Source organism: Enhydra lutris, unplaced genomic scaffold (assembly GCF_002288905.1).
Source record: "Enhydra lutris kenyoni isolate GAN:26980312 unplaced genomic scaffold, ASM228890v2 scaffoldscaffold68, whole genome shotgun sequence".
Lineage (NCBI taxonomy): Eukaryota > Metazoa > Chordata > Mammalia > Carnivora > Mustelidae > Enhydra > Enhydra lutris.
Window position 1 is genome coordinate 6,422,473 of NW_019154152.1, and position 27,267 is coordinate 6,449,739.

Below are 27,267 nucleotides of genomic sequence, written 5' to 3' on the forward strand. Positions count from 1 at the left end.
TTTGACTACACTGCAATTACAAACTGGTGTTCATCAAGACAGAGAGAGAGAGAGAGAGCAGAGAGAGAAGGGGAGGAACGGAGGCAGGAAGGAAGGAGGCAAGGAAGGAAGGGAGGAAGGGCGGGGGAGAGGAAGTTGCATACCAGGAGAAAATATCTGTAACTGATCTAACTGGCAAATAAGTGGTCTCTAATATATACAAGACTCCTAAAAATTAGTAAGAAAAAGTCAACTCCTGAGAAAAGAGGCAAAAGTCATGAGCAGGCACTTTTTTTTCCCCCCAGAAAAAAAAAAAAACCCACCATGGGGCATAAGCATATGAAGGATGTTCAACCTCCTCAGCTCCCAGGTAATGATATTAGGTAGAAGCTATCACTTTACATTTATTAGCCTGTCAATAATTAAGATAGCTTACAATAATACCCTGGTACCTGCAAGTACTAGGGCAGGTGTTCACTAAGTACGTGCCAGTGCTGGTGTGGATAGGGGGCTGGGGATGGCTGGCTATCTCTTGGCCTCTCTCGGGCCCAGGGGCAGGGATTCACCGTTGCCACCCGCAAGGGGAGAACTGATGGGGGGCGGAAGACTATCAAGGTTCTGAAATGTGCTGGCGAAGAACCCCCATTACCGTTGATGCCTGCCATTCTGCCTCCTGTTGGTCTAGGGTTGGGTACCTGCCATCTCTCTCTCCCAATAGAGAATGAATGAGTGAATGAGCGCTCTGAACGAATGTCTTATCTCCATGACACCCCCACCCGGGCAAACACCCAGCGCTGGACCAGGCCCACAGTAGGAGCTCCTTATGTGCGTTGAAGGAATATATTCATGTGCTCTTGGACTTGGCCTAAATTCCCATTTCTCTTACCAGCATCCCCTCCTCCCACCAGGACGCACCTCCCTCTCTCCCACCTTTGGACCACGCGCGGAGAGGAAGCTCTCCATCCGGGCTGCTCTGAGAGTGCTGGGAGAGGGCACGATGGAGAGGGGGCCACGAATAAACGAGAGATGGCCGCTAGGAACGGGGACCCTACAGCAGTGTCACCCCGCAGGCAGGGCGCGGCAGGGCGCGAGCGGCGTGGGAGTGGAACTCTGCGGGCCGCGTGGGCGGGGAGCGGGGAGCTGGGAGCAGGAAGGAGTTACGGAGGGGGGCTGTGCGGGAGCGGCCCGGCGCGCGTTGCGGTTCTAGCGCCTTTCCCGGCGTGCGCCCGCGCGTCTGCGAGGCTTCCCGGTCAGCCAGGCGGAGCTGCGGGTTCTCCCGCGAGTCGACCCGACGCGCCCCGGCCTGGCAGCCAGTGGCACTTCGACGACATGTTCGGCGTCTCGTTGCGGGTGGGTGCCCGGGGCGTGGCTGGGAAAGGCCGCGGAAGTCCGACGGGGCCCGGGGTCGGCTGGGCGGGCGAGGCCGAGGGCGAGGCCGAGGGCGAGGCCGAGGGCAAGGGCGGTGCCGGGCGGGGCCTCGAGGGGCGGGGAGCGGGGCGGCCCGAGCTGCGACCCGGCAGGCGTGGCGCCGCCGCAAGCGGGGCCCGGAGGCCCTTGTCCGGTCCCGCCTGGGGCCGTCTCGGGTCGGGCCAGGGGCTGGCGGAGCGGGCCGCGGGGCGGGGTGGGGGCGGCTTGGGGGAAGGGGCCATATCCCGCGCGAGTGGCTGCAAGTGAGTGGCCGAGCCACCTTCGCCTGCCTTGGAAGGTGCTGGTGTGTCCCGAGGCGCGAAGGTAATGGAGCACCCCGAAGTCGGAGGTACTCACCCCACCCCAACCCGCCCGAACCTGGTTGGGGGAATCGTGGGGTTGGTGAGCCCCATCCCCTGCCTAGCGGTCAGCAGCAACAAGCTGCTGGGGGACACAGCGCCTATCCCCCCTCTTTAGCTCTGCCTTTGGGGACTGGGACATTCATCTTAGATTGTGGGTTAGAAGCAGTGCCATGGGGGGGGGTGCTGGGTAGCTCAGTTGGTTAAGCTTTGGACAAGATCCCAAGAACCTGAGATCCAGCCCCACATCAGACTCAGGCAGTGGAGCCTGGTTGGAATTCTTTCTCTCCCTCCCCACCTCACCCCATCATGCTTTCTCTCTCAATAATAATAATAATAATTATTATTATTATTTTAAAAAGCCGCAGCAGCACTCAAGGAGTGGGACTCCCAGGACTGGCACCCCTGGATGTACCAGGTTGGAGGCAGATGGGTAGGAACGGCCTGGTGACATTAATTCCGGTTGGCCTTGTCTGATCGGCAGCTCACTCCTCCCTATCCTCCAGGTCCACCATAGGGTCAGCCTACATTCTGTTTTATGTTTTGTTTTGTTTTTTAAGATTTTATTTATTTATTTGAGAGAGCATGCACATGGGGGTGGAGGAGAAGCAGGTTCCCCACTGAGTGGGGAGCCTCACATGGATCTCCACCCCAGGAGCCTGAGATCATGACCTGAGCTGAAGGCAGATGCCCAGCTGATGGACCCACCCAGGCACCCTGGGTTCTGTTTTATTACCTTTCCCTCTGATTTCTTCTGCCCGAGCACCATCCTGCCCTGAGCATGCGGGACCTGAGGTGCTCTGCTCACTTTGTGTCTGGCCAGGACTCGACCCTGCTCCTTGCCATCACCATCGTTGGAGTCACGGTGGTCCTGTTGGCCCTGCGGAACATGAACTTACGGAGAAGATATACCACCTTACGGGACTCTGAAACCAAGTACCCGCTGCCCCTGATTGAGAAAGAGGTAGTGGGGTCAGCCTGTGAGAGAGAAGACAAGAGTGGTGGGGAATGTGCTGGTGGGAAGGCAGGGCAGTGGGAGAGGCATTTACTGGCCTCCACTTTGCATCCTTCTGCGTGTGTGTGTGTGTGTGTGTGTGTGTGTGTGTGTGCTGGGATCATACCAAATAGAGCTCCTTTGCCAGGCATTGGAGCTTCTGGAAAGCTGACAGAGCCTGCCTCTGTTTTCTGTTTTATAGCAAATCACTCACAACACGCGGAGGTTCCGCTTTGGACTGCCCTCACCAGATCATGTCTTGGGGCTTCCTGTAGGTGAGTGGGGTTTGGGGTCATCACCAGGACTGGGCCTTGCAGGCACTCTGCTCCTCTCAGAAACTCAGATGGGGTGTGGAGGTTGCCCTGCCCTTCCTGAGACAGGTAAGCTCAGAGATGTAGAGAGATGGGCTTGGGGGCAGTCCATTTCCTTTCTCATTGCTTGATTTGGGCCAGCACAGAAGTGATTAATGTGCTTAATCACAGAAGTGATTTAGTGAGCACTGAAAAGAAGTGAATCTAGAATCAGCAGGCCTAAGATCTCATCACAGGTTCCTTGGTGGGCAACTTTAGGCAAGTCCTTCAACCTCTCTGAGCCTTGGTCTATGAAATGGGAGTTTCCCAGACCTGCCTGCCACTTAGGTTGTTGTGAAGGTAAGGTGACTGATGGGTGTGAAAAATGAGAAAGTGTAAAATGCTGTGTACAAGTGAGGGATGGAAGGAACTGATGTCCTCTACAGTCAGGAGAGAGGCCCAGAACGTGTGGAGAGGCAGGAGTGTCATCCGGCACAGGGTGTCTTTTCAGCAGGGACCTCAGACCCACACAGGGAGGGACCCAGTGTGAAAACCAGCCCTAGCGGGCCTAGAGTTCCAAGTTATCCCATTTCTAGTCTGCAGACACCAGCAGACCCAAGTCAGTCTTAGTGGGGTGGAAAACATCTGCTAGGTCCACAGCCTGGGGATTCAGAGCTTTGAACAGACTGCTAGTGCTGCTTGCCAACCTGGTGGAGACCCTAATCCATGCCTACTTGTCCTGTGTACGTAGGACATCATCTTGACCTCTCCTCTGGCAGGTCATGAAACTACTCACCAGGCAGCCCACCTGGCCCCCGAGCCTCCTTGCTTCTTCCGTTTCCTGTCTCCACCCACAGGAGCTTGGTGCCAGCCTGCCTTCCAGCCCTCTGCCTGGCCTCTGGGGGCAGCCCTGTTGGCAAGAAGGCTAAAAGAATGCAAAATGATGAGAAATAGAATTTCTGAGACTCTGCCATGACCCAGCCTCTCCTTCGCCCTGGTATAGGCAGAGTTAGTGGGACAGATAGTTTAGAGGCGTCTGGAAGAGTCTGCTGTGAGGGCCTCCCAGCTCAGCTGAATCGAAGCAGGTGAGAAAAGGGGCCCGCCAGGGCAGCCCAGTTTTCTCCAGGAAGGATATGGCCAGGCCAGGCCCAGGTTGGCTGCATCTGGAAGAGCCTTTCTGAGGTCTCCAGGTTCACATTTGTCCGTAGGAGGAAGCTGCCTCAGGCATTTATTTCTGAGTGTCCCTGATAGGCAACAGGGACATAGCAGAGTCACTGAGCCTGTCCTTTTTTCTTTCCCTTCCCTTCAGTTTAATTCCAGTATAGAGTCTGTCCTTTCTTAACCCTGAGTGTTTGCATCTCAGGCTTCAGGGCCTCCTCAGAGACCCTGAGGACTTGCAGGGTTTACACTCCAAAGCAAATAGAAGGACCCGGCTCCTCCAGCGCCGCCCTTCCTCCTCTCCTCCCTGCCCTTCCCCCTTCTCTTTTTTTCTGTCTCTCCCAGGTCTCCCAGGTGGATATGTCTGCATATCCACCCCATCTTTCCTGCATATGGTTTCATTCCCTCGGATGGCCCAGAGCTTCCTTTTGCCTCTGTCTCCTAGCAGATCCTGTGGGCAGCTCCTGCCCACACCACTATTCTTGTAGTCATCAAACTGTCCCACTTTAGATCCAGGGGTGACCTTAGCGGCCCCACCCACCCTGTGACATTGGGATTTAGTCCTAATCAATATAGGTCTGTGGCCATACCTGGTCCATTCAGTTCTACCCTGGAGGGGCAGAATTCCACGGCCCAGAACTTGACTCTTCCTCAAGCAGAGCTATGGGCCAGGAAGACACAATAGCTCTTCTAGAACTCCTGGTCTGTGGTGTCCAAATCCCGGGACCCAGCATGCTCGTGAGCCGAGGGCTGGCCCTGTGCCAGGCAACAGGAGGCAGGTGATGGGGGCTGTGGTTCATTCATGGACCCCAGCAATCCACCCCATTCAGGAAGAAACGACTTTGTGAAGGTGACATATTTTTCCTTAAAAGGGAGGCACACCTTTCTGTTATTTTTAATACTCAGCCTCTGACTTGAATGAGTTCTCCGTGTGGCACGGGGGACTCTGACGCAGGAGGCAGGCACTCCCACAAAGCTCCCAGCTCCACTGGGATGGAGGGCAGGCATATCATGCCCACTCACCCAGAGAGGTGAAATGACTTGCCCAGGATAGTACACAGAGTGACAAGGGCAGGCCTAGGCCCCAGGCATCCTGGCTCTGGGCCCCTTCCCTACCTGGCCCTGCTGCTGAGCACCCTGCCATACTGGGCACTTGCCTCCCTGAAGCTCAGTCCTTTATGGGAACCCTGTGTCCTGTTTCGGATGGCTGTGCTCACTGAACATGGGATGCCTTTTCTGTAGGGAACTATGTCCATCTCTTGGCCAAGATTGATGGTGTTCTGGTGGTCAGGGCTTACACGCCGGTGTCCAGCGATGATGACCGAGGCTTTGTGGACTTGATTATAAAGGTAAGTGGTGCCCACTGCATCCAGCTGCTTTTCCCTACCAGGCCTAGGAAAGGTGGTTGGGTAGAGAAGGAACCCATGTCCTGGGAAGGGCTTCCCAGCAGGGTCATGTAACAGTGAAGCTGTGGGGAAGTCTTCTGGGGTCTTTAGAGCAACTCTGAGTGCAGAGGACTTTCGCTGCAAGGCTTCCAGTAGCAAATGGAATTTTGAGTTGTTCGCAGCTGTGGCCTCAGGTCTGAGAGGGTACGAACCAGGCTGCCTTCTTTTTCAGATCTACTTCAAAAATGTGCACCCCAATTATCCAGAAGGGGGGAAGATGACTCAGTACTTGGAGAACATGAAAATTGGGGACACCATCCTTTTTCGAGGGCCAAACGGTCGCCTGTTCTACCCTGAGCCAGGTACTTGCACTGGAAGGAAGAAGATTCCTGTGGTTGCTCCTGTTGTAGAACACTTCTGGAGGGTGGGTCCTGTGGACTTGTCCTTAAAGCACCCACTCCACACACTTGATGAGATTGTAAGCTTCATTAAGATAGGGAAGCGCTAGGGTGTTTCCTCATGGAGACCGGCTCTCCACGATGCTCGATGCAGAAAGGGTGCCTGCTAAGGCTGAGCAGTGGAAGGATGGATGGATGGCTGGGTGGATGGATGGCAGCCACTCTCGTCCTTACCAGGTACTCCTCACTACCTTGTTCGTTCAGGCTGTGGCTGAGAGTGCTCTGAGAGGCTCCATTTAACTCCACGGCACCTCCCTCCCCCCTCAGAAGAACAGGTCCAGCGAGTTCTCGGCTTGGTTTCCACTTTGTGCACCAAGACCCCGGGGCTGGTGGAGGGGGCCGCCCTGACCCGCTTCTCTGATTGTGAACAGTGCGGGCCCCTTCCTCGGGTGGCCTTGCCTCCTGCGAGTCCCAAGGAAAGCCCGTGATCTCTTACAAGCTCTCAGGCAAGAGCTGCAGAAGTCAGAGGGGTCCTCTGTTTCTAGGGCACTTTTCAATCAAGGCATACAAAACAAGTGAGCCTGAAAAGAAGCTGGTCAGTCACCTGGGAATGATCGCTGGGGGCACAGGTGAGTGGCTTCCGGGGCTTCATCCACAGGGTGGGGGGGGGCCCCGAGACCCTTCTCACTTTGGAGTCATCTGACCTAGAGGAGAACCTTCTACAGCTGTTTTAGATGGGAGTGCAGGATTGATGACAGGCCTGGAAATGGACCCCGTGTGCCCTCCTCCCCTGACCCAACATGCTAGCGAACATGGAAGAGTCCAGAGACTGAGCTGAGCAGGTCCACACATGGTCCCCTAAGGGCTTCTGGATCCAGATCAAGCCCAGTGCTCCCCATCCCTTGAAAATGAATGTCTGGAAGAAGAGAACAGATGTGTAAGGACACCTACAATGTGCCAGGCACCATCACAGGCGCTTGTAAAATGATCACACTTACTTGTCATTCTGTTGTACACATGGGGACATCGAAGAGCTCAGACTCACCCTGCTCAGAAAGCAAGTCGGGGGGGGGGGCAGTGGGGCTGGGTGGGAAACCAGACAGTTCAGAGCCAGGGCTCCTTCTGTCTTGCCCCATGAACATGAGAAAGGGCTTTCGATTTATTGTTGCTTTAGAAGGGAAAACTGAAATGAAGGGTGGTTTTCCACTTTGAATTTGGGGGCAGGCATGAGAAAAGTAGGCCTGGGGCTGAGGCAGACCGCTGAGGGGGCCGCAGACCAGGGGTCGTGGGCATCGGAGAGGGACGGAGCGCCACTAGCTGAGTCCCACCTTCTCCTATCCCAGGGATTACGCCCATGCTGCAGCTCATTCGCCACATCACCAAGAACCCCAGCGACAGGACCAGGATGTCCCTCATCTTTGCTAACCAGGTCAGTTCTGCCGAGTTGGCCTTGGGCTTGAAGGGGTAGGAAGCATGTTTGCTGAATGGGGTGTCTGCCTTCATGCCTCCCCGACTGAACTCTTGCTGCCTCTGCTGTGGGCGGAGCACATGCTCAGCCGAGGCGGGCGGGTGATGGGGGGCATTGCCCAAGGAGTGAAGTCCAGGCCTGGTTTTCCACTTGCTTCTGTTTTTATTTCTGCCTCCCCAGCCTTGTTTTGAAGTAAGCTTTCCTTCTTTCATATGTAATTCTGTTTTTCTGAGTATAAAGTCTTAGATGCCCTCAGTAGAAATTTCAGAAAATACAGAAGTTTATAAATACTTCTTTTCTTTCTTCTGTACATGCCATGTATTTGCAATTATATTTATATACTTTTTTTTCGCTCAACATTACCACATGAGCATTTTCTTCTCATCAAACTTATTTATAAATATTTTCATCAGTCTGTATCAAGTTGTACTACAATTTACTGTGCTTTTGCATTCAGATTGTTTTCAGTTTTCACAGTTGGAAAGGATAAAATGAATGATAATCCTAGGCTTGGTGCCTTTTAGATTATTTTCTTAAATAGGATCCCAGAAGTAGAATTTCTGGCACAAAAATCATGGAGATTTTAAGATCAAGGTCCTCTCTGCGGTACCTCTGAGCTTATGACGAGTTCCTTTTGGCTTTGGCTCCCTTTCCCCAAATGAAGCTCCAGCCCTTGCTTTCCTCGACTTTAGCTCTCCGGTGCTTTTACGTTAGGTGGTACCTCATACATTACTGCCTTCACCCCTTGCGCCCCCTGCACAAGACCCTGAGCCCACACTCAGCTCCTTCCAGCTGGGTTAGCCCTGCCTGGTGCTCAGTGTGGATAGGGGCAGGATGGTGGGCTGGGACCTCTGAGTGAGGCCATCCTGCCGGGACTCTGGGTGGCCTTCCAGCTGGAGGGCAGTCACCACCTCTGCAGGAGCCTCCCCTGTCCTCCGCCCACAAGAGGGAGGACTAGTAGCGTGGGAGCTGAAGCAGAACCTTTGTTTGTCCCCAGGAGCCGGTGCGAGAGCACTCCTGCCTGAGCGGGGGGACAGCCCAGGAAGAAATGTGCTGACCCGTGCGCTCAGGGTGGGGACCAAGCAGGACATTCCTGGAGAGGCTTTGCTCATGTTGCTTCTTTTCTAGACAGAGGAGGATATCTTGGTGAGAAAGGAGCTTGAAGAAGTTGCCAGAACACACCCGGAGCAGTTCGACCTATGGTACACCCTGGACAGGCCTCCTGTTGGTACGATCCCCATGGTCCCCACTGTGGGTTAGCTCCAACCCTTGACCCACCTCAGGAACTAGTCCGAGTTTGTTTGCTTTTTAGAACTGTGCTTGGGAGCTGAGACCTTCAGCTCTGTCCCTGCATGGGAAGAGGAGGAACTTGAGGGAGAGAGGACCAGGGATGGCCTGCTTTTAAGAGCTGTCAAGGGCAGGTGTCTGATATCTTAGCAGCAGTCCATAAGCGTACTGACCTCAGGAGGGACTCCGAGGACACCCAGTCACTGGGTCACCCTGAGCACCCACCCCACACTACACTCGACACAGCATCCTGCAGAGACATCACACACGTGGCCATAGACCCCTTGTCCCCCTTACCACCCAAATTCTCCCAGACAGCAGTCATCACATGGCGAGCCCCAAGTGGCTACGGCAACCCTGGCCAGCACCCAGCCACCGCCCGCACCCTGCCTCTTCATGCTGCCTCTCCTACAGCACCCGGTGGTGCCCCCCTTGTCATGTAGCTCACTGCCCAGCAGAGGGCGCCCCCCAACAGGACCACAAACCCCAGACCTGCTCTACCCTGCCCAGCCCCAGCTCCCTGTTGTGTTCTCCATCCCTGCCTGCTTGCCGCGCCAGCTGGTGGCTGGGGGCCTCAGAGTCCCAGCAGTGAGCCTGGGATCGCGGGTCAATACTGAAGGCAGCTTCCTGGGTCTCCCATGTCCTTGACTTTCCGGCTTCTTTGTAGGGAACAGCAGAGCAGATTTCTAAGCCTTGGAGAGAAGCCTTGCCTCCCTCTTTGTCGGGGGGGACGTGGTAGGAGGCTTGGGGTCTGGGGATCCATCAAGCAGCCTCACAGCTTTTTTCTCCTTCTGCTTAATCTCAGGCTGGAAGTACAGCTCAGGCTACATCACCGACAACATGATCAAGGAGCACCTCCCTCCTCCTGGGCAGTCCACGCTCATTCTTGTGTGTGGCCCGCTGCCCCTGATCCAGACAGCTGCTCACCCTAACCTGGAGAAACTGGGTTATACCAAGGATATGATTTTCACTTACTAATACCTCCCTTGCTTCTAGCACATTTGCCCGTTCCCTTTTATCTGTTTCAGAGTGAGTTCCACCTTACCACATTAAACTGGGATGTGTTTACAAGTGCCTTGTTATGCATCCTTGGGCACATGGCTCCTCCTTCTGCTGTGGGCCTAAGATGGGTTCAGGGGGCTGGAAGCAGACTGGTTTCTGAGGCCTCCTGGTTTGGGAGGCTCAAGGGAATTCTGTTGCAGTATCCTGCCCTGTAGTTTAATAAACTTCAGGATGAAGCAGATCGCTCAGGAGATAGGGCTCTGTGGGGCCTGCTAGACCAGCCCTCCATGTGAACGGTCTTCTGGATGTCCAAGGGAGGTCAGAACTGGCAGAAGTGCAGGGGCAGAATTCCGGAAGAAACCAAGTGGGGTCATATAAACTCCCAGTAATCTCTTGAACTTTCCAGAGTGTTCTGTTTTTAAAGGTCAGATGGACTAGAAGGCCCAGGCACCCTCCATGTGCACTCTTCCTTCTTGTAGGAAGACGCTTTAAGTGGAAACAGTGTTAAAAGGCATGAGGGCAGTTGCAGATCCACTGGGGTAGGCGGGCTCCAGCCATGCTAGGCTCCCCGTGCTTTGCACAGCAGATAGAGGCAAGGGCCCTGGTTTTCTCTGCGTCGTGTAAATGCCAGGCCGCATTCCGGTGTGGCGGGGTGGGGGTGTTTAGCACAGTAGCTTCTGAATGTGCAGATGGGCTGAGCTTCCAGGAGGTACTCCTGAACTCCTTCCCACTGCTCCCCCCAAGTGATGCAAGGGAACACCCAGCCTTGGCTGTCCACGGCCTGGCTGATGTGCTGCTCTGATACCTGGGGCTGGGTAGAACCCGTCCTGCACTTCAGTTCACATCATTCTCGTAACAAGCCAGAGATTCCGTGGGGATTTTGTTCTCCCGAGTTATGGATGAGGAGAGTGAGGCTCTTAGACAAAGTTAGTATCCTCAGGTCCTTTCAACAGGAGGCAGGGAAGCTGGGCCTGAGACCTGGGTGCTTAATTCCAAGTTCTTCCCTTTCTGCAAAAAACTGGCATCGTAGCATTGTTGCTGCAACGAGTGACACTGGGGGTGTGTGTGTGTCTGTGTGTGAGGGGTACAGGAGAGGGTAAGACAGCTCTAGAGAACTCACCGAAGGGCAGCTGTGCCCTGCCTAGGGACAGTCTCACAGAGGGCAGGTAGGGGTATGGTGGGTGGGGGGCTCAGGGGATAGAAGCTAGGAGCCTTCACCCATGTGTGTTCAGTACACCCTCAGCGGATTCCCACTTGGAGAAGATACTCCGATGGGCGCAGTATGAGTAGTACGAGCTCACCCTTGTACTTCTCTCTAACACAGATCTTACCAGCCCTTACCCCTCTGGCACACTCGGGGAACCGGATTCATCTCAGAAATCCAAGTAGCACTGCTTCATTGAAGCCTTTCCTATCTGCTGCTCCAGCCCTCTATTAAAAAGGACAACTAGTTTCTATCGGAGCAGCTGTACCTTTCAGTACACCCATGTTTGAAAGAGGTGTCCCCCCCACTAGACCATCAGCACCCTCAGACAAGCACCTTGACATTCGTGCCTAGATCCCCAGCTCTTCTCAGCCTGGCATGGAACATGCTTAACCCACACGTAGGAAGGGGTGAGTGGATGGAGCACGGCATCACGGCACGCGTGGAGTCCCCAAGCGGTGTGGGGTCCGGGGCTGGCTCTTGCTCCAGTCTGTACGGGAGTGTGCTCAGAGCGTTTGTGCTGAGCGTGGCTGTGGGAAGGGAGAAAGACACACAACAGGGGGAGCCAGGAGGGCTCTGGCTCAAGGACTGACAGCACAGTGGGATGCAGGAAATGCCAACGCATCAGAGAAGGTTTTCTGAAGAAGCGGTGGCTTTCTGGCTCTAACTCAGCCTTGTGAAGGGGACCGGGGGGAAACATCTCACAGCGAGGGAAAGGCAATGGCACAGGCTACAGAGTGAGTTTGTGAGGCTGAAGATTCAGAAGGGATGTGGGGGCTGGCTAAGGCTTTTGAACTCCTCTCGATTCTGGAACTCAGGAGTTCTTAGCAGAAAGGTAACGGGATGAACACAGTGCTTTGGGAAGGCCACTCTAGGACAGGGGAGAGAACTTCTGGAGAGGACCAACTGGGGAGGAGGTGGACCAAGGAGGAGATCAGCTTTGGAAAGCAGAGAGGAGGCCTGAGCTGTCACAGGGAGGAAGAGTATGGCTGGGGGCACGTGGGGCCTCCCCCCAAGGTAGGAGAAACCACAAGGAACGGGCTGTGTGGGGAGATGGACTGGGCCAGTGGAAAACGTTTGGGGTGTGCCAGGACTGTCCACTAGGGGGAGCTGTTTGACCAGACACCAGCACTTGGGAGCCTGCGCTTGCTGGTCAGCTAAGGTGAGGGTGCCCCTGTGCGTGTGTGCGTGTTGCAGACACCTCTGCTCAGACCTGAGGCAGCCCAGCAGCACTGACAACCTGACACCCTGTTGCAGAGGAGGGTAGGACGAGGGCAGTCAGGGCCGCCATGGGAGGAGTCGCACTGCTCCTTCCCGGTGCTCACCTGGCCCTGTGAAGGGAAGTACCCCCACCCCCAACTCCCCACCATGTGGAAGCAGCCAGGAGGGACTCCCTGTCACTTCAGCCAGCTCAGCCACTACAGGACAGTCAGAATATTTTTTTCAGAATTTTCTTCCAGCAGAGCTTTTATGAACTCCTTGCCTTTCCCCTTTGGTGTTAAGAACCTCCCAAAAGTCACCAGGAAGAGCATGAGCCATTGAGTCTGTGCTGACATCTCACCGCCATCCCCACAGAAGTGGGGTGCAGTCCACGTATAAAAGTACAAAAGGTATATAAAAGCTACAGTGAAGAGCACAGCACGGGTGAAAACACAGGGCCCCCCCCTGGACCATCTCCTGGACATCCATTCACCGCTCTGCTCGCTCCTGTCGGTACACACGTCCCAGGTGTCCTGCTAGCCTGGCTGGGCTTTGCAGGTGGCCATGCCAGCTCCCCCTTGACGCAAAGACTTGAGACCCCCACGCGTGCCTCTCTGGGCTCTCGGCCACGAAGAACATCATCTCCAGTCCTCAGAGCTGGGAGCGGCCAGGTGAGAGTCGTTCAGCAGGTGGTCCTGGCTCAGCAGAGTCTGAAAGGACACAGCCCAAGGGGCAGTTGAATAGGGTTTTGGTCAAGGCTGCCCTGCGGCAGCTGCATGGGAAGCCATGGGACACTGGGTGTGGTCCTGACACTGGCACCCTCTAAGTTCACGGGGTTCCAGGGACCCCACATATGGAATCAGAACAGACTGTACTATCGCTCATATCTTAGTGAAGGTGAAGCTACTGTTTCAAGACCCCCCCAAGGCCTATTAGTGGTGATGAGGGGAAGGGTGGGCGCATTCACTGTGTGAGCCAAGGAAAAAAAAAAAGAATAAAAATGAACCCATTTCAATCCAGCCCCCCCCCATTTCCATATTGTCCTTGGATATGACCTTCTTAGTGTTCCTCAACAGATCAGTGAGCGAAGGACAGGGATGGGGGCCTCAACGTGGACAGATGCCACAGCCAGTGGGCTCAGTGATGGGACCATCCAGAAGTAACGGGAACTGGAAGGTACAAGGCCTCCACACTGCAAATCTTCTCTGTGGCTGGTCTTTTACTGCCAGTTCTCACCTGTCTCTAAGTGCCCTGCTTCACAGGTAACTAAGCTGGGGCTCGGAGAGAGAATGACTCGCCTGGAATCCCAGAATTAGTAAGAGGCAGAGCAGCACTTTGAACCAGACTGGCCTTACTCCAAAGTGGCTTCTTTCTCTGACACCATTCTGTCCCTTCATGATACAGTCTGTCCCCATGAGGATGACAGGATGTGTCCACATGCCCACGATATCCATGAAGTCAGAGGCACGGCATGAAATGCATGTGTCTCACGGACAGAGAGTGCAGTGCGATGCCCACCAAGTCAGAGAGGAGGCCCGGGCATCGGGCTGAGGAAGCAGGTGACGCAGAACTGCTAAGCATCTTGGTTCTCAGATGAACTCACCAGCTCTGAGCCTGGGAAGAGGACTGAGACCTGGCTTGCTTTAGCTGATTTCGGCTCAAGGCCTGTGACCCTCCTTAGGGCCCCTTGCAGCTCAAGGCCCAGCAGCAGGCCAGCTCTGGCTCCAGCTCCGGCCACAGTGCTCAGCACCACCCTTCGAATCCCTAGCAGAGGCTAGGACACAGACTTGGGATTGGGTGTGTGTATGTAGGGGGGTTGTCTCAGGCCGTGGGTATCACAGTGTCAGAATCGTGGGGCCACACTGGCACCTGGCCTACTGTGGAGAGAAGGTCAGAATCCTACCGTGAGGCGGTGAATGTCTTGGGAGAGGAGCCCTATCTGCGTCACAGCGCCTTCCGAAGGGGCCATCTGTAAAACGGGCAGCAGCCTGGTCAGCACACGTGGACAGAGTCCGCTTGTGATCACAGGGACGGCATGCAAGTCCTGTCCTGGGGGAGTGGGCGAGGAGGGGGCCCAGGGCACATGCTGTCTGTGTCCCCGGGAAGGCCAGAGCTTCCAGTATCCCACGCAGCCATGTGCACACTCTCCCGAGGCCTGCCCTGGCACCAACACTGAGGGTGCAAGGGACACAGGACACGGGCATCCACACGAGCTCGGGGCTCCAGCTAGTTCTAGGAGCAGAAAGCGGCAGGGATGAAGGCCTCAGCATGCTGAATAAACCAACAATTTCCAGGGACGACAGGGCCCCATGTGCCAACGCCCCAGTAGAGGTTATGGGCATCCTTAGGAAGCTGCCGGGAGCCTCCCTTTTCCTTGCCTCCCCTCCTACCCTGAGGTAGTGCTGGTCTGCTCCCTCTTCCCTAAGCCTATGCAGACATTCTAGCTTTAGAAGCATCCTCTGAGGGCGTCAAATATCATCCCACATTTTCCAGGTGCGAAAAACAGGTCCACAAAGGGACACAGGCCTTGCTTGGGGCTGCACAGAAATGCAGTGATACTAATTCCATGCAGGGTTTGAAAACAGGTGCATGCAGAGACACTCTCCCCAGGACACTCCAGGAAATTAGGGACAAAGCCAGCTCAATGACAGCCATGTCCTGCGACCAGCCCTGAGGAGCACCTGCTGTTCAGTGTCCCAGGTACTGGGATCAAGCACCAGCCGTGCCAACTAGAGACCTTATCCTGTTCTCACTGGCTGACTTCAGGGGGGCTCAGGAGTCATGATCTGGGGTTACCAGCTGTCCCTGGGGCTGCTGGTAGTTTAAGAAGCAAATCAGAGCACTGCCGGCATCTGGGACAGAATCAGAGTGACCTGAAGGGGGCCAGCAAGCCCTGTTCCTACCCGCCAGACTGTTACGAGGCAGTTAATACCCTGCAGATGAGGCCCGGGGGACCCAGCAGGCCAAACCCTGCCCCGGAGAAACTGGAATCTCAGAGCAGGAACCCAGACTGGCAAGATATGTCCAGACAAGGCCCATCTGGAAGAGCCATCATCAGCTAGCCAGCCTCTAAATCAGGAGGCAAGACTGTTCCCGTTCTGCCAACAGACGGACCAGCCCCCACGACAGACATGGGCCCAGCCAGGTCAACAGCAGAGAGGCTGACAAACCACACAGAAGAACAGAGGCGATTTCCATGGGACCCTTTTCTTGCACTCTAGGAGGTTCACGCCACTGAAACGGAAACTGACTCTGGGGTCTGCATGACAGATGTGACCGACGGTCACTGAGCACCAGGTTCCCCACGGCTTCACAGAGGGAGGTGGAGCCTGAAATGAAGAGGCCCCACACCTCCTCTGAAGGACATGGGGTCCCTCCGTGCTTCAGCCCCTTGTCCACGACACCTGGCAGATGCCAAGCGGGCCCCTGGCCAAGGACTGGCTCAGGGCCACCTAATGTCACAGGACTCCATCTCCAGCTTTGCCCAGCTCTCTTCCCCACCCAGTGAGGTTAAAGATATGCAGTGCTGTTGGCTTTTTACATAAATACTGTCTTTATTACCAGAAAGAAGCGACCACCCATGTGGGTAAGGCACAACACAGTGATGCAGTCACTGCCGTCCCTGGGGTCTCAGCCGCGACTCTGTGGCCACAGGCCTAAGGCACTTGACACTGGCCCCCACCGGAAGCCCAGAAGAGGGGCCCAAGAGCCGAGCCTCTGGGGATCATCCGTGGTTTCGGGACCCGTGTCCAGGGTCATGTGTTTCCACCAGTGCTGAAGATGGCCACTAAGAGTTACTACAAATGTACAATCATCCTTGTGTCTTTCCTCCCGAGTCCATTTTGGCAAGAGTCCCCAAAGCCTGGCCCCTTAGCAAAAGTGCCACTCCATTACCCTGGCCACCCCCCAGAGTTCTGAGAGACACTGGCCGGGGGTACACAGCAGCCGGAATGTTCTCTGTGAGGCATGCACAGGGCGGGGGGTAAGGCGCAGCTCTGTGGGGACACACGCGATGTTACGGTGAAGCTCTCAGGGTGCACAGACAGGACGGTAACAAGGCCATCAGCGAATCTGTCCCACCTGGTCCAGCCCATCCAGTTCAGGGCCATCGAGGGGGCTGAGGCCCCGGTAGCCACTGTAGGCCCTCTGACTGTCACCAGCACCATCAGTGGGCTCCATGGGGCAAATGTAGTCCGTCGACTCATCGAATTTCTTTTTTCTTATGTTGCCAAAATGCGAAAATCCTAGTTTCCTTGGCTAAAACACAATAAATGCATGATTAGGAGAAGGGGATTATCAAGTCAGGGTGCAGACAGGACTCACAATATAAGGAGGAAAGGAAGAAGCTAAACAACTTCTGGAAAAATTCTCAACACAGCAGAGCTCCTGGCTAGGGAGAGGCCGATAGGTAAATAATCTTGAGCAAGGAGAGAGAATCTTGCTCCTCCAAGACTGTGTGACTTGAAAGACTCAAGTCCTGTTGGCCCATGAGTGACCTTCTACCTTCCCCAGGGGTAACTGGAGGAACTGCCTCACAGAGAGGCGGCCTCTATGGCCTGCAGTGCCTCGTGCCCTGGGGAGGCCGCATGGACAGCCCTAGGCGGCCCCTCCTGCTTGTTCTAGCTTCCTGCGGTACCCTATCTGATGGTCTCCCCCAGACACACGTGTAGCCCTGCTCCCTTGGAGATGGCAGTCCGTGCATGAACTGTAGCTAGACCTGGGCATCACCATGCTGCTGGGGACATGCCCTCCAGAGGTGTGGGTCTGCAGTCTGAGGAGGACATGGTCTGAGGACAGTGTGGTTCAGGCAGTTTCTCACAGGCTCTGTGGGATTCAGAGAGCCCCAGGGTGTGCTGCTGGTGCTTATATGACCTTGGGACCCCTGGACAGTTGTGTACTGGCCACGTTCCCAGCACCAGGCCATCGGAGCACTGTGCTGGCAGGACAGTTCTGAGGAAGACACCTCCCTGCCCCCCCACCGCCCCCCGCCATGACACTGGCCCAGAGATGAGCCTGACTGAATGGAACACAGAATCATGAACTCATCTGCTTGCAAGATGAGTCAAGGCATTCCTGGGATTGAGGACAAGCACTAGCTGGCTGAGAGCAGATGCTTCCTGGACATGGTGTGTGTGCACAGAAAACTCTACTCTCTTCCTTGGACTCAGGTACAGCAGGAACTGAACAAATGAAACAGACGAGGAGACCAAAGCTCAGAGGACAGGACCTGAGAGAGCCTCCTCATCCGTGTGCCCCAGGCGCCTGCCAGTTTGGGTCCGGGCACCCGGCCCACTGCAGTACAACGCAAATGCTAGAAGGCAGGCCCCTCAAGGGCCCAGCAACTCACCCGGACTTTGGCTGTGGTGGTCAGTGGTGTGTACGCTGGTGAGGCCATTTTCTCTCGCTTTTCCTGCTCAGCCTCGGGACCAATCAGGGCATTGAATTTGGTGGTCAGGTGGCGTCTGAGGAGCGTCTTTTGTGGTGGAATATTGAGAAGCATAGCTAGGGTGTCCCCAGTGAAGCGTGGCTCCAGGATCTAAGAAACAAACACAGACAGAGCCGCCCAGCAATGACTATAGATGGCTCTAGGAGGGGACATGGAGAAACAGGCCCTCATGGGCTGGGGGGTGTCTCCAGAGAGGGGTTGGAGCTCATCTGCTCATCCTGTATGCCGCTCCCCTCGGTTAGCCTGGCACATGGCCTGGCTCGGAGAAGGGACTAACACACTGGGTGGCTGGCAGCCTCATTTTCACAGACCAGAAGAGCACAGTTGCTTCTTGGATAAGCCTGTCTCCCTGGGTCCGCTCTGCTCTGGAGGATGTCCAAACCACCCCTCCTTCATTGCCCCACTGACTTTACCACTTGACAGATCTCAGGGACAATCACGACCATATTATGGCAAGCAGGAAGTTACACTGTGGTGGCCAACCCCTCACTCCCCAGCCACCGCGTTCCTCCAGGAGCAGGTGGAGATGCTGTGTTAAGGCCTGACTGATGCAACCGACTTGTCCTGGATCCCTCTGGATCTGGTGCTCCGGAAGTCCTTTCCAGAAACCATCTTGTTTCCATGAAGTATATTCATTCCCAACTGCAAATTATCAAATATTCTGAGATTTCAACTGATGTAAGGGCTGTCATTATTTTTACCAGGATTTATGTCTAGCTGTGAAAAAACCGTGTTCTGACTACTCCAGTTTACATGACGCAGCTGGGCTAGTCTAAAGAGCCACTCACGATGAGGCCTCCATGGACACCACTCCCACGAAGGTTGGGTGCGTACTCTGCCAGGTCCACGGATCGCAACCACTCCATCACCCTGTGGTTGGACCACTGCACAACTTCTGAAGGAGAAAGGTTACTCTGCGAGAGGGAGAGGAAGAAAGTTAGGTCTAACAGGCCCTACCTGTGGCCCCCTGTGGGACCAGCCCCTGTGAACAAGCCTGCCTCAGATGCCTGACCAGAAGACAGCCCTCATGCCCACTGAGCTAGGCAGCCAGCCCAGCGACCCGAGAGCCTTCCTGGTTTTCGAGAGAGAGTTCTCACAGAGTCTTGCAAGATCTTTCACACTGAAATCTTTGATTCCAGAACCCTAATTGTGACTCCCTAATTCTCTGGTTGGGACTGGTAAATGAAGGCACAGAGTCATTCATTCAGTGACTCAACAGAACTTGAAAGAGGACTATCATTTACGAGTCACGTGTTTTACAGACAAAAGATCTCCTGGGAGCAGCCAAATGTTTTAAGACACTTAGACCTAAGTGGTATCTTAGGCTTCAAAATGCTCAGCACTGTGCCTGACACACAGAAGGCATTCAAAACTTATTTGCTGAATAGGGAAAACATGAGACGGAAGGCGGAGGTAGGAGTTTTTGATCCCTCAGGAAGAGGAGTTACTCTTATAACACGGGTACACTCAGTTCCCAGGAGTATAGGAGATGGGGTGTGATGGACAAGCCTTTAGCTTCAGGGCGTAACAAGAGCTCTGTGGCCTACAGAACATGACCAGGCACTTCTCCACGACATGAGCTGCAGTGTTTACCTAGGCTCGCTCTTCTCTAGCAAAACCTGCTCACCACCCCCTGTGCACCTGGGACTAGAGGTCAGCTAACTGTGTAGCTACAAGTAGGGAGATCGGAAATGTCTGGTTCCTGAGGGGCTCTTCTCCCCTCTGTCCACTTTGACCCCATCTTCCCATTTTGCTTTCCCCTCCTTCTCCTTTGAACCGCTTGTTCATCATCTTTGGTCACTGTGATGGCTTTAAAGACTTGTTGTTACTGCCTCTGGCCCTGAACACCGGTCTCCCTAAGAGCGGTGGGAACTTAGAGGCCCAGTGTTTGTTGTGGGGCACAAAATGCAGGCAACAGGGGGTGTCTGGGGGCACCATTTAAGCAGCAGCAAGGGAAAGAATCCCAAGCAACCTGGTTCAGAACGCAGACACATTGTTCTGAGGCCATTCTTGTTTTGTCACACCTAACCTTGCAGGTGTCCAGACACACGGCTACCAGGCTAGGTCCCCGGATAGGTACAGTCCTGTCCTCACCTCATCAGCTGGCCGCCGGTGCAGGCAGTGGGGGTTGAACTTGTTGACGTGAAGCACATGAATGGCACATTTGATGCTGAGATGATGCAGTTGGCTGGTGACTTTTAAGAAGAGGAGATCATTCTGGAAGAGAAAAGTTTTGGTTGATAAGCCAGCATTTCCAAGGTGACTGAGACCCTTCAGGTTCCTTCCCAGACCACACACAGACAAGTCTACCACATCTTAGAAAGTGCACAATGGACACCCCAGCAGCTTCTCTTAGCTCAATGGTTGTGCTACCTTGGACCTCTTGTGTGACCAACAATACTATTTAAAGACCTTAAGAAAAGAGGGATGAGGTGAAAGCAAGTTTAGAATAAGCACCAGGGGGATAGCTGGGCTGAGTGCTCACAGAGACCATGGAAACCCTGAAAGGGAAAATCCTCACCACAGTTAGGTACTGTAGCATTCGCCCATCGACTCTGGACTCATGGAACTGGTCTTTGTATTGTGGTAAGCCAATATCGTCAAGCCAACCTACAGAAACCAGAAGAAACAGGTGTGCTCGGGCTCATAAGAATGGGAGACTGTGAATGCAGGTAAAAAGCAACGAACGAGGGACGCCTGGGTGGCTCAGTGGGTTAAGCCACTGCCTTCGGCTCAGGTCATGATCCCAGGGTCCTGGGATCGAGTCCCGCATTGGGCTCTCTGCTCAGCAGGGAGCCTGCTTCCCTCTCTCTCTCTCTCTGCCTGTCTCTGTCTACTGTGATCTCTCTCTGTCAAATAAATAAATAAAATCTTTAAAAAAAAAAAAAAAGCAACGAACGATCATCTTGCAGGTCCATCTGGATTCCCCGTAAGGAACTCACTCCCCCATCTGCCTTTCCCAAGGACAGCTAGTCCTGGAGGCACACATTCCCAGCACAGGCTGTTTACCCTCGGGAGCTGCCAGGGACATGTATGCACACTGCCCGTCCTTACGTGTCACCCAGATGTGGTCCAGCAGGGCTGACTTCTCCTCCTGCTTGGTGTTGATGGCTTTCACGGCCAAAATCAGCTTCTTCCTGTGCAGAGGCTGCTTAATCCCCAACTCCTGAAATTGAAAGACACAGACAGATGTGAACTTCCGGCTGGCAGCTTGGCCCTCAGAGGGCGCCATGTCTGGGAAGAGATGGGGGTGTGTGTGGCAGCAGATACAGGCACAGTGCCCTGTAATCGACATGCAGTCACAGAGGACATCTTGGCCTCGTCCCCTGCCCCCCACCGTGTGTGTGTGTGTGAGTGTGTGTGTGTGTGTGTGTGTGTGTGTGTAAGGGCAGGAAGGAAGAGTGGGGGCCTCACCGCCCCAGATACTGGTTTGAGGACAAAGGGGAACCTCCTTCCCGGGGCTCAGTTCTTACCTTTTCCATGTCCTGAGGGGTAGCTGACAGTAAAGTGTGGCCAGAAGTCACCCACTGCCGGGCGAAGATCACGTACTGGCCCAGGCCGAAGTCCTCCAGCCACGCGCACACGCGCTCCGTGCTCCATTGGGCAAAGGGGGCGCCAGCGTCACTGGGGGACAAGAGAATAGCAGGGCCCTGTTAGTGGGAGAGCCTGAGGCTGCATCTGAGCACAGCAGAGCCTCAGAGAAAAGGCAACTGTGTTTTAAATAATCCTAATCATGGGATCAAGCTGCACGAAATTCCATGACAATACTCATCTTTAGTGGATTCCAGAGTTTCCTGTGGTAACACCTGGTGTGAGCTTTGAGTCTGCGGGGACTGTGAGCACAAGCCAGGCATACGGTCCTCAGGAGGCCGTGTATGTGGGTCATCTGTCCACTGATGAGGCACACGAGCTACAAGCCCAGAATTGTGCCCCGTTACGAGGGTAATCAGATTTTTATGGGCCAACACTGTCTTAAGGGAAATGCTTAGAAAACTAGGAAAAGGGGGTTAGTTCTCTAACATTAAAAAAAAAAAAAAAACCTTCTAAACAGCGAATGCCTTATTAATGAGACACTAGAGACATTCACATTAAAGTCAATAAAGAGTATTTTTAATCAGGACTAAGAACACGGGTCTGAGAGAGCGGCCAGTATAAGAAGGGAGAAGAAGGATAGAAGGTAAAAGTAAAAGACAGCCACTCTTTTCAGATGATGGGCCTGCCCCACCTGGACAACCCAAATGAGCCCAGTAAGGGGGCTCCTCATAAAACACGCAAGTCATATTTATATGACTTACAAAATAAGTAGCACATATACTAACATTTTTGTTGAAAAATTTTAAGAATCCGATTCACGGCAACCAGAATTATAAAATGTCTAGGAGCTGCTTTCTCAAGCAATGCCCAAGTCATATGTATGTGTGTGTGGGGATGGGAGCAGAGCAGGGGGAGGTGGTGACGATTACCCTCAACTGAGCAACATCGAGTCATGAATAAATCAAGGGCTAGATCATGTTCCCAGACAGGATGACTGGGAATTACAAAGCCATCAGTTCTTAAAGACATCAATTTTTCATTTAAGTGTGAATATAATGGCACACTCGAAACCTCCATGGAGTCTGGGGTGGGGAAGGCTGGCAAAGCAACTTTATGTTCATTTGAAGAAAAACCAACCAGGATTTATGGAATGTAGAAAACTAGATAATCTGTAAGGTTCCTTCCAACAAAGTACCCCTAACATGCTAGTTAAAAAATTGTTTTTGGCGGGTGGGGCAGGGGTGCCTTGGTGGCTCAGTGGGTTAAGCATCTACCTTCAGCTCAGGTCATGATCCCAGCGTCCTGGGATCAAGCCCTGCATCAGGTTCCCTGCTCAGTGGGGATTTTGTTTCTCCCTCCATCTCTGACCCTCACACACACCGCCCCCTGCCCTGGCTTTTGCATACTCGCTCAGTCTCTCGCTCTCAAATAAATAAATAAAATCTTTTTAAAAATTTGTTTGGGAATGCCTGGTTGAGTTGTTCTTAAGGTAAAAGAGTTAAAACACCAGAACAACAAGAAAGCATGGTTCTAACACTGATCTCTACCTCTGAAACCAATAATACATTATATATTAATTAACTGCATTTAAACTAAAAAATAAGTGAATAAAATGTTAAGTGACTAGAATCGTAAAAATTAATTAAAAATAAAAACAATTCAATATTAAAAAAAAGAAAAGAAAAAGAAAGCATGATTCTAGGTGTCCTGGGGTAAGTGCTGGCCACTTGGAGTAATGAGATCCAGGTTCTGGGAGAACTTGTAAAATTTGGAGGGACCGCTTTAAGAAAAGTACAAAATCTGAATATGGAATTAGGAACAAATAATTTATTTAGAATGAGAAATCACAAAATGTTACAAGTTTAATCACACTGAAAACCATCACGAACTCCAGAAATATCTTTGAGTTTGTTATCTTTGTCAATGTATTCTATCATGTTAAATCACAAAATTTTCAGCTTTTTCCAGTGTGTTTAATATGATTCACTTTATATAAATAATAATCTAGGAACCTATTCACTATTTTTTTTTCCTATTCAATATTTTTGTTTGGAATTTATCTTTTGCTTTTAATGAATTACTGCTTTTGGTCTGATCTGGAATTTTTTTATTTATTCTTTTTTTTTTGAGACATTGGTTTTTTTTTTATCAAGCAATTAACATATGTGTATTATTAGTGTCAGAGGTAGAGTCCAGTGATTCATCTGTTGTCTATAACACCCAGTGTTCATTACATCCCATGCCCTCTTTAATGTCCATCACCCAGTCACCCCATCCCCCCCCATTTCCCCTCCAGCAACCTGTTTATTTCCTATAGTTAAAAGTTTCTTATTGTTTGTCTATTCTTTTGTTTTTAAGATTTATTTATCTGAGGGGGGAAGGGATGGGGGAGAGAGAAAGAGAGAGAATGAGTTGGGAGGACAGAGGAAGAGGGAGAAGCAGACTCTCCACTAAGCAGAGAGCCGGATGTGGGGCTTGATCCCAGCACCCTGAGGTCATGACCTGAGCTAGAGGCAGGCACTTGACTGTGTTACTCAGACACCCCAGTTTGTCTTAATGCCAGAATACTTTCAGTTTCAAATGTTCATTTTGTCACTTTTATTTCACATTCTATTAGCTTTTGATTTCACTTCATTTCTTACTTCTGGAAATTGGTAAAAATACATATTCAATTTATCAGAGGGGTATTTCAGTTCTGAATGAAAAATGTGCTTCTGAGATCATAATTTGAAAACCTCGCTCTTCTACACCTTTTCAAGAGTTCTAGAGCTCCAGTGCTCATCTTCGACAGAATTTCCATGCCCTTCTTTGTAAACGGTCTCCACCCTCCTCCACCAGTGTTGTTCCCACAGTGGCAGACCCTGCTTCTCCACCTGCCTGCCCCTACTAGGTTCTCAGTTTTGGGGTCTCCCAGGGCTATCGCTGAACAGGCAACGAAGCAATTCAGAGAGGATAGAGAAGGTACCTTCCAGGCACAGCCAAACCACTTGCTTTACTGACATGTTCCAAAACATCTTCCCAAATTGTGGTTAAAGTGATGTAAGAGATTATCAGATGTGCCATCCCCATGAACGAGGGACAGCACATGGTGCATTTATAACTGTATACACGTCATCAGTCAGTGCACTTCTGACTAGGAAGAACTTCTGTTTTGACGAAGCATCCATGAGAAGCAAAGCCCTTGCCTGGGATTTCGCACCCTAATGACTGGGAAAAGTTTTCAAAGAACAGCTTCTGGTTTTATACATTTGAAATGTTTCTTTTCTACTGCCCCAGACTTCTAATAGCAAGAGCCAAAGGACACGTTCACACTGGGACGTGACCGCCAGCTCTGCATCTCTGTGTCAAAACGCTGGACAGATGGGCACACTGGGAAGTGGTGCAAACCCTGGGAGCGATTTTTACAGAGGACAGCTAGTTAACCAAACATGAAGTGACCGCACACCACGGACGCACACCCCAACAAATACAAGCTAAATGGAAACCCGGAACTCAACTCCCCCTTGGCAAGATCCCTCAAATGCCCATGGTGCTCCAGTATCATCTGACAGAAGGCAGTGTGTAGATGGAGGGAAGTCTGCAGTGAACAGTCAGCAGTCAAAAACTGCTTAGATTAAAATACCTGACTTGGGAAAGTTTTGCAAAACACATGGCTTTGTTGGCACATTGATGGGACTCTCTCCATATCCTAGAAGACACCTGGGTGCAAGCAAAGGACCCTGAAGCTTAGACTTGCTCACATTGAGGGTACACCTGATGCCATGAATATGGGAGAAAGGCAGGAAGAGAGTCTGACCAGAGCCCCTCATAAAGCTACAGTCCCGAAAGGCAGCAGACTCAGGAGGCCAGCTCAGGAATCATCGCTGCACGGAGATGAGATCCAGCCATGGGATCGAATCCGCCTGACTTCAACATTATACACTGCTGCTTTCTCTTGGAAAAACAAAAATACCTCTCACCACATACCAAAATAAATCCCCAAACGGAGGATTCAGACACAGCTTTAAAAAAATCATTGAAAAAATTAAACATGAACAAAACCACAAAAGTTCATGAACTTCATTATATATAAACATAAAAATTCCATATGTCGAAGTGTCACAAAATAAAGTTCTGTAACAAGCCTAAAACACAATTTATCACCATTACTAGACATAGCTTCATGTCTTAATACACAGAGAGCAGACAGAAGTCTGTAAGACAGACAGTAACAAAAATGGGCAAAAAATGCAGACAATTCACAAAAAGTAAAATGACAAACATCTGAAAACTAAATTAACAATAAAATGTAATTTTTTGTGAGTGTGACAGGCACTCTGCGTAGCAGTGCTGACTAGAATATAAATCAGGAAAACTTAATAGGAGAGAAGAAAAAACATAATAAAATTTATTCTTCTATAACCTCAGAGAAGAGTCCTAGGAAATGTCATTATCAAATACTATTATTTTAGCATAATTTTTAAAAGTTTACTTATTTATTTATTTGACAGAGAGAGAGACACAGCGAGAGAGGGAACATAAGCAGGGGGAGTGGAGGAGGGAGAAGTAGGCTTCCTGCTGAGCAGGGAGCCTGATGTGGTGCTGGATCCCAGGACCCTGGGATCATGACCCGAGCCAAAGGCAGAAGCTTAACCACCAGGTGCCCCACAAATATGATTATTTTAAAAAGAAATATTTCATTAGAATAAAAAAAAAAGACTGGGGCTGGAGACTTTCTGTAACCAAGTACTTTTCCTACAGGGATATTGGTGATGAGACTTTTTTTTTTTTTTAAGATTTTATCTTATTTATTTATTATCTTATTTATCTGACACAGATAGAGAGAGAGAGCATGGAAGGGAGGGGCAGAGGGAGAAGCTGACTCTCTGCTAAGCAGGGAGCCCGACATGGGGCTCAATCCCAGGCCCCTGAGATCATGACCTGAGCTGAAGGCAGACATTTAACTGACTGAGCCACCCAGGCTACCCCAGTGATGAGACTTTTTAAGGCTATACCTAAACATCTATAAATACCAGAAGCCATTAGTTTATATCAAATTTCCGCTGACAAGTAAGAAAGGCCATTCTTTTCCACCAGTGAATGCAAGGCCTTACCACAAGCACTGTTAGCATAAATGCAGCAATCTCCTTAGGGTGTCCTCTTCCCCTTTCTCATCCTTATTATGGTTAACAAAGCACAAAAACATTCACAGCAACCAGCCCTGTGGCTGGAAGCAGTTTTTCCTTCAGCAGAGAAGTTCCTGACTTTGGTTACCCCATCCTGAAATGGCTGACAGAAGATAAACGGGCCTCCTAACCATGCGGTCGGCACTAAGAAAAAATGCTGAAGGGTCTTAGAGAAAGTTCTTATAGCCCTGCCAGTGAATCAATGCTAAAGAAATCACCAGAATTGGAGCTGAGGTTAATCATGCAAGCTGACTGTAGACTTTTTTCATCTCTGAAAAATCAGAAACATTTGCATCTAAATTTAAAAAACTGCTAGGAAATTAGAGCGTCCTTGTGGAATACATAAGCTTTCTTTGGCTCGCTTTTTTACTGGCTCTGAATGGGTCTCTGCCTTCTCTTGCCTCCAAAAGCTACCACTCACCAAGCATTTACACCTGTAACACCAATGCCTCGGCTGGCAGGTACACAAGTGCACACACCCTCACATCTCCCTGCACGGCACCTGGAAAACACGTCTGTCGACACCCATCAAAGTGCAAGTGGATCTGGGGAGGCCCTCGTCTCACACCCGAGCCAACTGGGAAAGCTTAGAAAGCTGGGGCTGGCTGGGTGGGGAAGAGAAGGGTGTGTCCGTGGGTTCCCTTTCTCAGGGCAGTGGGGGCGGAGGGGTGGGGGTGAGGTCCGCCAACAATAGGCTGCTTTAGGGAAACGTGCTTCTCTCCTCTTGATTGTACTGTTTCTGAGGATTGGTATTGGAACTGTGCATGTCTTACTCACTACCCGCTCCTGGCACAGGTAGATAGCAATCTCAGAGGAATTAAATAGGAGAGTTAAACATTACTTTTCACTGTTGGGTTAGATTTAAAGTGTCACAATGCAATCCTGAGGAAGGTGCTCAGAAGCCTGACCTTGGCTGAGTAGCTCAGACTTCAGGAGATAGTTACTAGAGATAATATTTTGTAGAAACTGTCTGATGGGAACAGGGGATCAG

At 51.9% G+C, this 27,267-nt stretch overlaps 2 protein-coding genes across 8 annotated transcripts in view; one reads left to right on the forward strand and one right to left on the reverse strand.

Moving 5' to 3' along the window:
* The first annotated feature begins 2,589 nt into the window (after positions 1-2,589).
* LOC111159532 (NADH-cytochrome b5 reductase 2) lies at positions 2,590-9,793 on the forward strand. 2 transcript variants are annotated; one of them, XM_022522056.1, is made up of 8 exons: positions 2,590-2,709; positions 2,942-3,014; positions 5,430-5,536; positions 5,805-5,934; positions 6,516-6,599; positions 7,314-7,399; positions 8,567-8,666; positions 9,531-9,793. In XM_022522056.1, exons 1-8 carry the CDS (start codon positions 2,635-2,637, stop codon positions 9,701-9,703), a joined length of 828 nt encoding a protein of 275 aa, XP_022377764.1. In that variant the 5' UTR covers positions 2,590-2,634; the 3' UTR covers positions 9,704-9,793. The 2 variants fall into 2 exon arrangements, with proteins under 2 accessions (XP_022377764.1, XP_022377765.1); XM_022522057.1 differs by lacking the exon at positions 9,531-9,793 and having other exon boundaries at positions 2,635-2,709; positions 8,571-8,588.
* A 2,976-nt stretch (positions 9,794-12,769) lies between these two features.
* Positions 12,770-27,267, reverse strand: part of LOC111159412 (PPFIA binding protein 2) — a 115,887-nt gene continuing 101,389 nt past the window's right edge. For 2 of the 6 annotated variants that reach the window (XM_022521852.1, XM_022521853.1), the window contains 8 exons: positions 21,051-21,201; positions 20,632-20,743; positions 20,099-20,187; positions 19,672-19,794; positions 18,366-18,491; positions 17,479-17,667; positions 16,212-16,388; positions 15,669-15,905 (listed from right to left, as the gene is read on the reverse strand). In XM_022521852.1, the coding sequence (XP_022377560.1) occupies positions 15,762-15,905; positions 16,212-16,388; positions 17,479-17,667; positions 18,366-18,491; positions 19,672-19,794; positions 20,099-20,187; positions 20,632-20,743; positions 21,051-21,201 (1,111 nt within the window). In that variant the 3' untranslated portion in view covers positions 15,669-15,761. Of the gene's footprint in view, positions 12,842-14,034; positions 14,101-15,668; positions 16,389-17,478; positions 17,668-18,365; positions 18,492-19,671; positions 19,795-20,098; positions 20,188-20,631; positions 20,744-21,050; positions 21,202-27,267 lie in introns of those variants that run through there. The other 4 variants (XM_022521855.1, XM_022521856.1, XM_022521854.1 and 1 more) reach the window with 3 other exon arrangements.

Bases quoted from the DNA above. Each gene is read 5' to 3' on its own strand.
- LOC111159532 (XM_022522056.1), top strand. From the start codon at position 2,635: ATGAACTTACGGAGAAGATATACCACCTTACGGGACTCTGAAACCAAG. The intron at 2,710-2,941 runs GTAGTGGGGTCA...TCTGTTTTATAG, and splicing joins TGCCCCTGATTGAGAAAGAG to CAAATCACTCACAACACGCG. The intron at 3,015-5,429 runs GTGAGTGGGGTT...CCTTTTCTGTAG, and splicing joins TGTCTTGGGGCTTCCTGTAG to GGAACTATGTCCATCTCTTG.